Source organism: Corvus kubaryi, unplaced genomic scaffold (assembly GCF_017639235.1).
Source record: "Corvus kubaryi isolate FWS band 111438036 unplaced genomic scaffold, C.kubaryi_AGA036_p1.0 71, whole genome shotgun sequence".
Lineage (NCBI taxonomy): Eukaryota > Metazoa > Chordata > Aves > Passeriformes > Corvidae > Corvus > Corvus kubaryi.
In genome coordinates, this window is record NW_024582059.1 from 3,622,525 (window position 1) to 3,637,560 (window position 15,036).

The 15,036-nt window shown below is 41.1% G+C and overlaps 1 protein-coding gene across 1 annotated transcript in view; it reads left to right on the forward strand.

Annotated features, from left to right (window-relative positions):
• The window catches only part of MCUB (mitochondrial calcium uniporter dominant negative subunit beta), a 47,222-nt gene extending 33,598 nt beyond the window's left edge, over positions 1-13,624 (forward strand). Inside the window, exons 2-8 of the mRNA XM_042049934.1 lie at positions 5,726-5,801; positions 6,064-6,234; positions 9,626-9,730; positions 9,940-10,100; positions 10,781-10,984; positions 12,337-12,453; positions 13,422-13,624. Coding sequence (XP_041905868.1) covers positions 5,726-5,801; positions 6,064-6,234; positions 9,626-9,730; positions 9,940-10,100; positions 10,781-10,984; positions 12,337-12,453; positions 13,422-13,499 — 912 coding nt within the window. The 3' untranslated portion in view covers positions 13,500-13,624. The remainder of the gene's footprint in view (positions 1-5,725; positions 5,802-6,063; positions 6,235-9,625; positions 9,731-9,939; positions 10,101-10,780; positions 10,985-12,336; positions 12,454-13,421) is intronic.
• The last annotated feature ends 1,412 nt before the right edge of the window (positions 13,625-15,036 follow it).

Genomic DNA, 15,036 nt, shown 5'->3' on the forward strand with positions numbered 1-15,036 from the left:
AGTGCTGTAAGGTTAGTGAGTTTTGAGGAAAAGCCATATGAATCCTGTATTGTTCCTGCTTCTTCAAGATCACTGGAACATACATACTCACATTGAAACTACTGCTTTGCTGAAAGAGACCTGCTGGTTACTTCTTTTAAAGTTGATTTGTACTGAGGAAGGGGCTAAAAATATGCAAATTTGGAATTAGTTGCATTGAAAGGATTGAAATATAAATGTTGCCGTGTGTTCCTTCAGTGCCTTGTAGAACAGCTGGGAGGAGGTATTCACTGCATGGCCCATTTGAGACAGGAAGGCTGTCTCTCGGGGGGAAAAAAAAATCTGTTCTCTTTTTTGTTTGTTTGTTTTTTTTGTCCTAGGAAAGAGAAATATATCTTGAATTCTCCCAGGTGTCAGAAGTATCTTCCCTGGATGCAACTGGTGTATTGGTATAGGGGTGTTATGGCAGAATGAGTGATGTGTCTGTTGCAGGGATTTTGTTTGTTTAATTTAAGTTGGACTTCCAGAAATCTGAGTGATGGCTAAATCTGAGCGCTGTGCTCTGAAGCTGCTGTATGCATCGAGGCTGTTGTTGCATGATCATCTAAGTCAGTTCTGGACCCAGTGAAGAAACAATGGCAATCCTTTCAGTGTAAGAAAAGACAAATGAAAAGTTACTAAGAGTGAAGATGTTTCTGTAGCTCAAATGGGCACTTGTAAGATGATTGTAGGTGGTTGTTAGGGCTCCTTATGTCTTATTTTCCTGTTCATGTAGGATTGCTTACAAAATCAGCACAGAAATTTAACAGCACATATCTCCAAAATGGCCTTAGTGACTCATTTTAAAAAGGGAAATATGTACTTCTTGTAAACTTGATCTGAACGATGATTCATTTTTGGTTAGCTTGGTTATGCATGATCTGCAAACTCAGTAGACTGTGGCAGCACTTGCTGTTTTTCCTCCTTTCTCTTGGTTTAAACCATTCTGAAAAGTCTGTAGATTATTCTGAAATTGCAGATTGTTAGTCCATATTTAATTAATCTTGGTTTTCCTTGGAGAATCAAATGGGAACCAACATCATTCTTCTAAGAGAACTTCTAAGGGTGTTTATCAGAAATAGAAAAACATGTAAGTCAGTATGAAAATATACATAGCTATTTATAGCACATGCCTTCACTGAACAGTGGCTAACACGTACCTGCCCTCATTTTTCTCCTGCCCATACAAGCAGGCAGCATCCAGGGAGGTGACTTGTCCTGCCTCTGCTTCATGGACTGGGCGAGATCAGCACATGAGGAGAACGGATACCGGGGATGTTGGCTTGGCTGGTGACACTCAGAAAAAGAGGCTCCAGAATTAATTCTTAGGCATTGCAACAACTAGCTTCCCCCATGAATTGTCTCCTCCTGCTCCTTTCCCCCAGTCCTCCTTCAGTAGCTGTGTGGAGGGAGCTGTACCAGGTGTTGGACAAGGACTTCAGGAGATAACCGAGCTCTCCTCTTGTGCCTGTAACACTGTATTACTATGAAAAAGCACTCTGCAAGATATGTTTTAATTAGAATGAGTTTTGCTGCAGTGTAATTAAGGTTAAATCATTTGTCCCTTGTTGAGTAGGGCATTTTATTATTGTGCTTTTCTATATTAGATTCTTATCATTGCCTCAGAGAGAAGGAAATGAGAATATGGGAGTCCATTCACATAACAGCCTGCATTATTTTTTGTGAAGACTACTCATGAGTTTGACTTGAGGCAGTCTTGAAAGAACCTCACACTGAAGGAATGTATTTCAGTTTGGAGTACTGCATGTCCCTTCAAGAAGAAGGCAGACTGAGTTGAGCTGACTCTTTTTTTGGTTGCTTTCTCTAATAAATGCAAATTATTGGGGACTCAAATGTTGAAGGAGTCTTAACACTATTTTTGCTGTTGAAATAACAAACATAAACCACTGCATCTTCCAAGATGCATATAAGCAAAGACAAAAATTGCAAAAATATGATTGCTGGCTAACTGCATTTTGATTCAGATTTGTTACAATATTTTGGTGTGGTAAGTGAAAATTAAGTAAACAATAATTCATAATGTTCTCAGAAAATGTCCTAAGAACATAGTTTTTTAGAATTCTGTTTTCAAGATCACTTTTTCCTGTGAAAAATATTTTTATTTCTATGCTCTCTCTCTTCCCACCCACATTACAATTTTCTACAGAACAGAAGTTATGGTTCCTGATGAGGTTACTATTTGCATATGCAGTACTGAGGAAGATCAGAGGCTTTCATGTCACCTCATATACTGGTAATGATACTGACTTCTTAGACATAACTGGTCACAAGTAAATTTGAGCTTAAGTTTGCAGGAACAATCACTCAGCATCGTAAGAGGTAGATCATTTGGAAGAGCTAGCTCCAGAAACTGCAGTGTAGGTAGGTTCAGTCATTTGCCACGCTTAAAAGTGAAAAATACAGTATTTCTATTCCAGTCTCTCCCACTCGTTGTGTCTGGCTGCCTGGTTTTCTAGCTCAGTTATGCTGCTGCATTAGTCCCTTAAGCTTTGCTGTAAACCACCAGATTGTTGAAATTTCCATTCTTGACTTTAACAGTGGCAACTTCTCTGCTGTTAGAGAGCGGAGGCGCCCTTAACAGAGGAAGTACTTCTTTAAACTCCGTATGTATTTTCTGTTTTATACCAACTTGTATTTTTAACAGAGTATTTTATTACAATTAACACTCTATGCCTTAAATTCTCATGAGTTTTCACTCCCAGGAGAGTCCATGCCTTGAACTGAGTCAAGAGATGTGGCTGACTGCTGCTCCCAGGTATTTTGCATTAGGAAGCAGGTATAGCTGAGGGAGAAGGGGTATTTCACAGCTAATTGCTGTTCACCAGCCTTTGACTCCTGAACATAGTTGTGGTTGTATTAGAGGTGTTTTAGCCAGATGTCCTGCCACATGTGTGTTCAAATTGCAGAAAGATGTAGAATAGCTTTTGTAGCCTTTGTGTGGTTGGAGGAAGTAGCCAAGAGGGGCATGCACTGACTTATAGAAGAGTTGTCAGTAGTATGCTGGGCTCTTTACAGTATCTCAGAGTTAAAAGTTGCGATGCAGTTAATTCAGGGTACACATTCCTGTTTCAGCTCTCACTGATGTTGTTGTGAGGGCAGTCTCCTTGTTTTGGTCCCATAGTTCAAGTCTTCCATGTAGCTGCAATGCTTGCAGACGTTTCTTTTCCAGGGGTAGGATAGGGGTCATTCCAAGCATCTCAGAAAGATGATTTGGCTGTAGGGCACAAGCTAATGGTTTAATAACTTCACTGAAAGTGGAGATTTAAATCTGGAAAGAGAGGGAGAAAATTAGCCCAGCCCTTCACACTTCTCAATTCATCAACCTAGAGCTAATATGGAAAGAGTTAATTATTTGGATATTAGTTCAATGCCGTGGCTCTGTGGCTTTTGCTTTTCTTATTCTTTGCAGGTGATTTTAATGGGTAGTCTGCATTAAAGGACAATCTAAAATAGAAAAAAAAAAGCTCCAGTATATAGAGACTCTTTCAGTGGCTCATGAATGGTAATGTCAAAATCTAAAGAAGAATAGAATGGACTACCTTAAAGATCATATTTAAATAAATGTAATTTAATAAGTGTATTAAATTAATATATTCATATATTTAATTTGTATTAATTGTTGAGTGCGTTGATTCTTCTATAAATAAAGTAGATAATTCATTTCTTTTGTTGTGAGTTTGGGCAGCCTTCCAATACAGGCAGGGTGCAGTTCATTGCCTGGGGCATGTTAGATGATCGGTGTGTAAATATTGATTGCAAAGTTACACATTGAGTGTCTGTAATAAAATTAGTTCCTTATTATCCCTTGTATATCCCCCCGAAGAAACAACAGTTGCTGTTGTGTTCAAAACTATTGGGTTTTCCTGCGCACCATTCCAGAGCGGGTCCTGTGTTGAGGGTTGTGTCCCTGCTCCAGGCTGTGTGTTCCGAAATGTTTTGCGGGTGCAGGTGCTCCCTGTAAATGGGGTGAGAACTGGTGAGCTGGGCTGTGTCCTGCCGTGCTCCAGGGAAAGTCTCTTGCTCTGCTGAAGAAACAGACAAGTTACCAGATGCATCCTAGTTCTGGGTGGCTGTCAGCATTCCTGTGCTCCTACTGTCTACCTTTCTTTGAACAATACTCTTGTGTTTAAGGTAGTCTGCTATTTGGTCTAGATTTCTGTCTTTGATACCTGAAGATTACAACGAACAAATTTCTCAGCGTTGAAAACTCCCAGAATTAATTACTTTCTTTAAATCCTGAAAAATGCTTGTTCCAGGTAAAAAGTTAGGGTAGCGTGAGCATCTTTGAAACACACATATTCAGTTATAGATGATCTTTTAATTCAACCTAGTAGCATATTCCTATCCAGGCAGCCAAGCTTATGTTCCTTTAAAAACAAATAAATCATGTGAATGTGGTGAGCACTGTTTGGCATATTGAATGGCCAGGGCCTCTTGCGTTTGTAGCTTTGTTTTCCTGCCTTGTCAAAGAATATTATCTTGCAGACTCTGAAATGTTTTGGCCTTCAGAAAGATGAGCTATAAAGCTCACCAGAGGGAGAATCGATCCTTATCATTTCTCTCCACATAGTCTTCCACCTTCCCTAGCTATCATATTTCAAATCCCAGGCCTTGGTCCAGCCCGTGTGCGGTTTTTTAACTGGCTTAGGGATGTGATTTCCCTTCTTTTACCTGTTACACTTAGTTTATAGCAATAATGTCTGCTGTGTGGAATTGCTGCAATAAAATTGTCCCTCTCCTTGTGCAGGGGGCTTAGCTGTAGCAAAGGACATTGCACCTTCCACAGCATGGCTGGACAGCTCTAAGTAATGGGTCTAATCAGAGCAGTTTGTCTTCATGTTTTGGTATGACTGTGTTGAAGTGTATTGATGGTTCTCACCAGTGTCCCTGGAAGGGGCAAGCTTTGGCTTGTAACCATGCAGGTTCAAAAACCCAGTGTCATCCCTGTCCCAGGGCTGCATTTGGCTGTGCCTCCTTCAATGTGGTACCAGAGCATAGTGGTGATAGTAGTTGCAACAGCATCTCTCAGCAAGGAGTTGAAACAGCGATTCATATTTAAAACATAAAAGATCTTCAAGCTGTATTGTTGTTCTTGTCTTTTAGCAGCACAAATCTCAACAGCTAGCTTTTGGTATATGGTATGTAATTACGGAGCAACAGGTAGTGACCTTAGCCCCTTGTTACTTTATTTGTGATTGTTGTTCATGATTCAGCAGGGAAAGTCTTCACTGAAGCCATGCCCTCTGTTGGAAGTTACACTGTGAAGTTCTGCCCTCAGGCACCACGAGGTAGAGGTTTTCCAAACGGCTGTTTTGGGGGGAGAGGAGAGGTTTTGCTGTAAGAGTTACGTAAAGCACTTCAGAAACATTGCTTTTTTTTCCCCCTCTCTTTCCTTCCCCTTCCTTTTTTTCCTTGAGTTAAACCACACCAGACAAAAAGTTTTTCTACGGGCAATACCGTAATACCTTTGGCAGCGATTGTGCTTTCTATAAGGATGGTTTCACCTTTCATGTAGAATTGCCAAGCAAGGGGTTTTTCTTCAGGCAGACACACCTGATGTCAGATCCCACGGAAGCAGACCACCGTGACAGGCTGGGTGCTGCCTTTAACCAGGTACACTTTGCATCGTAACCATTTTAAGGCATTCCTAACCATTCCAACCCATTCTGTTGTGTCCGTGCTGCAGGTGGGGCTCTGGAGGCACACCGGAGCTTGGAGAGGCCGGCAAGGAGCACCTTACAGCACACTGGTGCCATCTGATGGTAAGCTTTCACAGCAACTTTTCCCTCTTCCCATCGGTGTCAACAAGCTTTTTATTTATTTCGAGAGAGTCTGTGAGATAACATTAGTTGCATGGTTTTACTTGTATCTTCCAGAAATACAAGTACTGTATTCATATTTAAACCTCTAGAAGTGTTTTGTGTAATTTTTCCTTATTCATCCTGTGTTTTAAAAACAGCTTTAAACTGAACTACAACCTACAGTATGACTTTTTTCACTTAGTTTTCTTTTTTTACCCCCCAGAAGTCACTATTAATTACAGACATGGTCTTCCTGTGATAACTCTTATGCTGCCCACAAGAAGTGAACGCTGTCAGTTCACTGTCAAGCCGGTGGTGACCACTGTAGGAGCATTCCTGCAGGATGTGCAAAGAGAAGATAAAGGAATTGAGAGAGCAGAAGTCTTTGCAACAGGTATCTTGTATTTCTGTTATTCCCCAAAATAAACACATTCCTTTTCAAATGAACTGTACTTCTCTTCTGGAGCATGAGTTCAGTCCTCCATCAGATTTAGCACTCTTGCTGTTGGAGCAGCTCTTGAATGCTTCTAGGGTTTATTGGTGTTTCAGAGTTAATAACTGAGTCCTCTTGAAAAGGCTGCTGAAAAATGCAGAATTGGATCTATTACTGTAACTCTCCTTTTATCCCCGTAGTGTCCTCTGTTATCTTTTTCAGTGAGCTTCTCTTTGTAACGCTGTCTTTAAATTAAGTGTCTCTCTTCTGATTTCCTTGATGTCTCTTTCTTTCCTTGTCCTCCATGATCATTCTTAAAAGACAATCTGTCGGGCTATTGAATGTGATGCCTGCCACTTGTGCAGTGTTACCGAGAGCTAAAAGAATCCTTTTGCCTTACTACAAACTTGTGTATGAAAAACTCAAGAGCTAAGCAACCACATAATGTGTGCCATAGTAAAGGATGGCTTTTTGAGACTTTGAGGAGGTTTCATTTATCAGCTGGAGTACAATATTGCAGGACCCTTGGGTTGGAAGGAAACTGATTGCTAGGGTTGAATGGTAACTGATATTTTAGCATTGGTGTGGACTTTCCTCCTTGTAACATCCTATTTATCCCATTGTCCCAAGTCTTCAGATAATTTTCTCAAGCTCTGCTCACCATTTTCTTCTATTTTTTGTCTTTGGTTTGCCCATTGCAAACATTGAGTTAACCTCATTTACATTTTATTTTTAAGAAAGCTTGGTTTGTATTTTGGCAGTGCTTTGTAGTTTTTCCACAGCAATTCTGAAAAGTCTTGCAACCCCTGTCCTGGTATTAGAGAAGGATTCAATCTTAAAAATAGAACTGGGATGTAGCTTTTTTTGTCTGAATCTGGTAGAATAGGTACTTGAATTTGGCTAACTAAAAGCATCTGTTTCTCCCCCTCCCCACTCACACCCCTAAAATGAAAGAAAGAAAAAATAAGGATAGCTACATACCTATGTAAAGATTTATTTAACAGCAGATAACACATAAGCAGAAGAAAGGATGGTGTGAATGCAAGCTGGTCCAGTTTCATAGCTGGGGGCATTCATAACATTCTTTTCTTTCTGGTTGATATTACAGAGGACTGCAGGGGCTTTTAAAAGAACTGAAAATAGATTGATGTTCCCAGAAGGTCAGGAAGCCACAGACCTAAGAGAAGCTGCTTTAGTTTCCTTCATGGGCACATTAATAAAACAGGAAAATACCCCACAGAGCAATTTATTTATATCCTCTGGAGCAATGGAGATGTGATCTGTGTGGATCTCAGTGAGTGCATGGGCTTCGGGAGCTTTGTGTACATGGGAACTTTGGTGTTGGGTTTTTTTGGTTTTGTTTTGCTTTGTTTTGACAGTGTCTACTAGGGAGCAAAAGCAGAAAATTCTCTTGAGGAAGATAATTTCCTAAAAGACCCTTTATCTTCAGAAGCCACTGTAAAAAACAGTCGTTGTGTGCAGCTGGCCTTCCCCTTAACACAGTTTTTCCCTACAAAGGATTTCTTAGTGGGGTGAGGCAGAACTTGTGCTGGCAGCAGTTAACCTTTGGGTACTGCTGTTGTGCAGAGACATCCAGGACAGGAGTGTTTGGGATTCACTGCCAAATTGCTTTCCTTCTCTGGTATGTCAGCAAAAGCTAACTACTCCTCTGCTTCAGTGCAAACGTGGGTCACTCGTGAAGCATAAGGTAATTTCTGTAGGAAACCTACGAGTCTGGCATTTTTGGCATGGACAGGCAGCAGATTCCAAAGTGGAGAGGAATTTGGGTTGTTTTCACCTTGTCTCATCTGTTTAAACACACACCCATCACCTCTGATTTGGAAATACTTTGATTAAAACAGTGACTGTTAAAATAGTTCTCTGCTCTGTATTTGTCAAGTGCCAGGCAATTGTAATGTTATAGAACAGCTGAGATGTTTAATTTATTAGGAAACTGATACTGTAAAGAAAACCTATTTGTCAGGTACTGAGAGTTGAACTTAAACATTAATTATTAAAGAAAAATTATTAAGCCTTGATTTAATGTAGACACTTCTGTGTCATTTAACCATTAAATGAAACCTAACCTTAACTGAAATTATCAGTGCTGTGTATGATGACTCGCTTTCATTTTCTGCAGATCTGATTTTGGTCCTGCAAAACTTTTGTAGACAAAATTGGCTCTTTGTTTACATTGGAACACTTGTGTTTAGGTACTGGATTGAAAGTAGCCTTTTCTCCTTTCAAGCCTGTGGGGGATTTTCTAAAATAAAATACCTCCCTTTCCTCAATACTTTTCTTCTTTTCAGTTTGCAAAAAGTTGCACAGGTCAGTAAGTCAGTGGTGTATTCAGAACATCCAGAACAAAGAGCCTGTCTGGCACTTCTTTTGAAAAGCATTTTCCCCTTAAATGTCTCTTCATAAATGTCACCTTAATAACGTACATGCAAATGAGCCTTGATGTTTTATTACACTGGAAAAAAGAAATGAGTGGATGGGCACATTACAATTTTGGCTTGAAAGTGATAGGCTTCTGGGTTTGCTTTGCTACCCACACAGAGTGGGCAGGAGAGCCAGCTGGGGCGTTTGCCTGCAGAGTTCAGCAGTCACAGCCTCAGCAGATGCGGCCTGAGGACAGGGTTCTGGTGCACAAATAATTGCAGATGTGAGGTTGTCTGTGGTGCCTTTCTGTGGTGGATGTGTGAGGACAGATGGAGGAGCTGGGGCAGTAGCACTGTGACAAATACCTACATACAAAAATATTGGTATTTTGTAACCTGTTTGGTTATTCATCTTGGGAGTAAGGCTGCCTAGCTCTTGGCAAGGGTAGGGGAAGGTGCCCTTTTTATGTATATGAAATGCAAATCACCTCAAAGAGGTACTGTGAGGCAGCTGCTCTGTGGCTTTTCAAACCCCCATGCCACAGTGATGTGTTCAGCAGCAGTGGTGTGTGGCTGTGGGGGCTCTAGGGCCTTCTGAACCCCAGTGTGCTCCTGGCAGCCACTGTTACATGTTCCTGCTAATGAATCCAGAGCTCCTTTTTGGTAGGAGCTGTAAAATTGCATGTAAAATTCATGGGGTACCATTCATGTAAATTTCTGCATTTAAAAAAAAAATGTAGGAAAGGGTTCTCCCGAGCATCAAAGTTCAACTCCATTCCCTGCACAGGACAGCCCCAAGAATCACACTATGTGTTCCTCCTGACTGTTTAGTATTAGCTACCAGTTCTAAAAATAGAGTTCACTTCCAAACATTGTTAGTGAAGAACCCCAGCACTTTTCTGCAGGGTTATCTGCTAATGTTTAAGACTCCTTGTGATAAGTGATCTAGAACTGAAATCTGTCTTCTGCAGATGGTAGCAAGATCTCTGATGCAACCTTGATGGAGGTCTTATTGATGAATGACTTTAAACTTGTTATCAACAACACAGCATACAGTGTGTCACCTCCTGTAAAAGGTAAGAGCAGTCCTTAATAACTGATCATCTCACTTCATCTAGTGAAAGGCATGGGAAGTCTCAGAAACCTGGGACCTGGGAGAAAGGTGTTTCTCTTTGGTTTTGTCTTTTTACCACTGGATGGTCCTGCTTTTGGGGTTGGAGGTGGGGAGGGAATAAAGAAGGGTGTGTTCTTGAAGTGGTTTATATGACAAATACTTTCTTTTCAGATAAGCTGAATAGTGAGCATGCTACTGAAATGGAAGATATCAAATCCTTGGTTCACAGACTGTTTGTGGCTCTACATTTAGAAGATCACCAGATCAGGAAAGAGAGAGAATTGCTGCAGAAACTCGACCATCTGAAAGGAGAGCTTCTGCCTCTTGAACAGGTTGGAAAGTGGGGTACTTCTTTTTAAAAACTCAAAAGCATTTCCTTTCATCGAAAGCAAGTCCTGTGACAGAAGAAAATCAGCATGAATGGCTAGAGTGTGTCTGTTTTGTTTGTTATGTAAATGAGGTCAACTCAAATAGAATGCAGATTGTTTTCAATTCGGTTCTTTTTCTTCCTGTTATAGACATTAATGCAGTAGAAATCACACCTGGAGAAAGCTGTCAAGGCTCAGCATGACTAGTATTGAGATTGAAAGGCCATTTAGTCACCTGTTGCTTTATGAGTTTTGAGTACCCATGACAGAAAAAACCCACAATAGTGGGGTTGACATAACCTGTGGCTTAGGACAGTGGACAACAGGACTCCTGCTTTATGAGGGCCAGCCTCAGTGTTACCCAGAACTGCCTTGAATAGTAAATGGAAATCCAAAAGACATAGATCCCTAGGAGTGGGAAGGGGAGATTAAAAGCAGGATTTCTTGGTGCATCACGGCAAGAAGATCTGGTTGCCCTTGGACTTCAGTGCTTTTATTTTCTCACCAGGATAAGTCGGTAAGAGCTGTTGGTAAGAGATCCTGAGAAAGGATCTAGCCCAAGTGGAGAAAACATAGTTGAGGAACTGCTCATCAGAGGAGCACTCATGTTTGTCTGAACAGGTTTCTGCTTTTGTTTTCCGTAGATGAGAGCCAGAATCATGAACAGTGCAGATGCAAAAACCTCCAGGCTTTTATGGGTTGGCCTAGCTCTGATGTCAACTCAGGGGGGAGCGCTGGCCTGGCTCACGTGGTGGGTCTACTCGTGGGACATCATGGAGCCAGTGACGTACTTCATCACCTACGGGAGTGCCATGGCTTTCTATGCCTACTTCGTTCTTACTAAGCAGGTAAGTCCTTGTCTTCTAAATGTCTGGAATATTGAAAAGGAGAAAAACTGACTGTGAATCACAATGTTTGAGCTCTGAAGAAAACAGAATTCAGTAAGTGGCCTTGCCATCAGACAGGGACTTGTTTGATCCCTAATGTGGCTGGATACAAACATTGCATCATGCAGAATCAAGCAGGTACTGTTGCACATGAACTGCAGGCCAGCTACTGAGCATAACTACTGTCAGTAAGATTTCATAGCCTAGGGAATGAAAAGTGAGGAAAAAAGTCTCTAGTTTAAAATGTTTGTAGATCACTTTGCATAGCAAATGGCACCTTGCTCACTGCAGTAATGGGAGAGCAACTGGTAGTGCTGTGCCAGTTCATGAATGCTGCCTCACAGAAGCAAATCACCCAACAGTAGCTTTTGTTTGCTGGAGTTTATGTATATACAGTGCAGGGTACCAAACTGTTTGGAACTCTGGCAGTTGCATTACTGAAATATATGGAAATACATTTAGTGCCTGAAAAAATGTTACTGCTCTGCTCTTCATGATCTGACTGCTTTTCCATGACTTAGAATGAATGGAGGTAAATCTAAGCTGAAATGCAACAGAAGTAGGCATTGTGTAGAATTAGAAAGTTTGCTCAGATCTCAACTTACCTTCACAATACAGACTTGTTCTGAAATCCTGTAAGACTTTGAAAAATGTTTCTTTCTCCTGTTTTAGCTCTGTACTTTACTCTCAAAGTGATCATCTTGATGTTGAACTTTCTATGATGCAAAGCTCTTTTTGTTGTGGAGGTATGTGGAAGAGTACCCAACACTTTCTTCCATTATACCGATGGACTACAGACCTTGTGAGACATTAGGTTCCTTCAGTGAAAAGGGGAGACATGTCTGTTTTTATGAAGAGATGGCTCAGAATGTGAGTTTTACTCCTTCTGACTCGTTTTTAAGAAGGGCTAGGGCATTCTTACTTTTTGTGAGTAAATAAAGAGATTACTTTTTTGAACAGCTGCTGGTGCCATTGCTTAAGACTTTCAAATAAGTCCTCAAGAAATAGTTCCTGAACTTTCTCTGACTTCTTGGAAGTAGACTCCATTGACTGAGGTGGCTCCAGTCATGAAGATCATGCTGTGTCTTTATTATAACTGAAAATTCCTTCAGACATGATAGAAATTACTCCTACCATGTGTTTAAAAGCCCTTACGACCTGTAAGGGCATTAACTTCATATGTAGCCTCTTTACAAAACATGCGTGTGTGTTGAACAAGGTAAGTCTTCCTGAAACAGGCTAAACTTCCAATGTGCTGACCTCTACTCAGCTTCCTTACTAACCACAAATCCCTGTCCTCCTTCCTTCCCCAGGACTACATTTACCCTCACGCTAAAGACAGGCAGTTCCTCCACTACTTCTACCGCAAATCCAAAAAGCATCATTTTAATGTGGAACGATACAACAAGCTCAAAGACGACCTAGCAGAGGTATTTAAGTGCAGTCCTTCAATAATCACGTAGCTTCTGGCTTAAGACTTTTTCAGTAAACTCTCAGCTAAAAAAAAGTTGATCTCAAGGCTTGCTATCAAAACACTGTATTGCTTATCAGCCAGTTTCAGCTGTTCAGAAAACCATACAATGTTTGGCTTTGACGTATAAACTACTTTTGTAGGTCATCAGAAAGGGAGACCTTAATTAATTTAATTTAAAACAAATAAGTCAGTTTATCAGCATGACATCTATTTTTTGCATATGCTAATTAATGTTGCAGTTTTGGCCATTTAATGTAATAGCTGCATTTATTTTGGGCACAATATATTTGCTGCACTGCTGTGGTAAACCAATCACCTCCCTTCCTTGGAAGGAGATTGCCCTGCAGAGTTCAGTATTTAACAACCTTAGTCCTTAGGTAAAAGACCTAGATTTACAGAATATGGGTGGCTGGATAGAAAAGGTGCTATGTGCACCCAGGAGAAATTTAGTGGCCTTCATGAAATATTTGTAGCAGATCTCCCACTCCTCAATTATTACTCCTCCATCCCACCTTGACAGCTCTGTGTTCAATGTCTCAGAAAAGAAAATGGAAAGAAACTACCCTTAATTTTAGTTCAAATCCTGCAGCTCAAGGTAGAATTTCATGAGCCATATTTGACAAAATGTTAAGAGTTTGATGCTTTTTTCAGTGGCCTGTGAGTTTGAATTTTGTAATTGTAATTTCAGGAAAATAATTCTGCAATTTTCAGGAAAATTGGGGTGTGGGTTGATGGGCAGGGTTCATGCTTCTCTCTGGAGACCGAATGACTTGAGCAGATCTGTCAGTATTCAGCATCCTCCATTTGATCGGTTTGGTTCCTTGCCTAAGACCAGTGCCTTCTGAGAAAAGGAAGACAGTGCATGTGTGAAAGAGGGGAAGACAGAGGCTGCAGAAGGATGATCTCTCCCTCTTGCATTGGCAGGCAGAAGAATCCCTGAGGCGTCTGCGTCAACCTCTGCACCTGAGGCTTCCCATCCAGGAAATCAGTGACAAGTACTGACTTTGGTTTTGTGTATATTGGAGATGCCCTTTCAAAGCTGATATGAATATTTAGTTACTCCATACCACCTTGGTATTTTTGACCACTGAAGTTTTAAAAGTTGCAATAAATAGCTATAAAAATGATTTGGTCACTTGATGGTTTGGGGGTTTTTTTGCTTGTTTTTTTTTTTTTTAACCCTATGAAGAAACTTCTGAAGCAAAGTTCTTCACAATATTTGTCAAGTCTCATTAGTACAATGGAGGCATTCTCACTGCTGGTAAAATGACAGACAGAATGTTCTATAAACAAGGACCATCGTTTTAGTATCATTTACTGTAACAGCAGTAGCTCACAGGGTAATTAACTTCTGCATGGAGCAGTAAGGATTCTTTCCCTGCAATTACTGTTTCCTTTTCCCTAGTCTATGCATTGACTCTGTGTAACACCACAGGTGAAGTTTCAATTAGCATGACAATTAAGCTTTCTTAGTAAATAGTGCTGGAAAAGTCAGGTATCTCAAACTTGCTATAAAATCATTTATGTTTCACTGTTGCATTTTATTTAAAGAATTTATCAAAACATTCAAACATACATGATTTATACAAAGTTTAAAAGTAGCCACAGTAAGGTAAGACATTTATGACTCAGAAAATAGTATATGGAAAGACTTAACTAAAGCAGAACCAGTAAACCGATTATTTTTTCCCCCAGGAAAGTGGACTAAGACACTTTGCTCAGTTTGATTTCTCTGTTGTCCCTCAGAGGAACAATTAACAATGTTTAAAAAAACCCCAAAAACAAAGAAATATTTGCTTCAAGTCAGTACCACTGCAATTACTGATGCTGCAGCAGCAACAATCCTGTGGCAACCGTGCACTGCCACTTTTATGTACACAGTGACAAGAGGTATGGCTGATCTTCTCCAGGGCCAAGAGGAGACCTGATTCAACTCCAAGGCCTGAAGGATGAAGGTTTGCCTATGTTGTATTTTGTAGAGCTGCCTAGAGATGTCCAGCAACTTTAGCTTTAGAGAGATTGTTGGGGTTTTAGTTTAGTCTGTTTTTTTTTTTTTTCCTGTTAAAGGAATTTTCTCCCATATGCATGTTGCTAGGGGACAAATAGCTGTACTTAAGAAAGACAAAAGGGGAGTGGGGCGGACCTGGCTACTCTTTTGTCTACACCTGGGTGTGGGGTCAGTTCGCTCTGAGTGTCCAGAGAGAGAAGCTGCAGAGAAAGGAGCTGCTGCTTCTTTCTTTTTGGCCGTTCTTTCTTCCTGCTGGAAACAACGCCGGGACCCCAAAAGCCGCTTTCCCTGCCCTGCTGGAGACCGGGCTGTGGTTGCCCTGCCCCGCTGCTGCTTTGAGCTTCCGCTACGCTGTAGCCCTGCTCGCCCTGCCTGCCTGGGCCTCCGTGAGCTTTTCCCATCTGGATACATCTCGTCTGCCACCCGGGATTTGCGTCCGTCCCTGCCGCTTCAGCCGCTGTTCCTGAGAGTCCGGGATCGGCTGCCCAGGGGTTTGTGAAGCCTTTGTTCCATCCCTTCCCGGGATCCCAG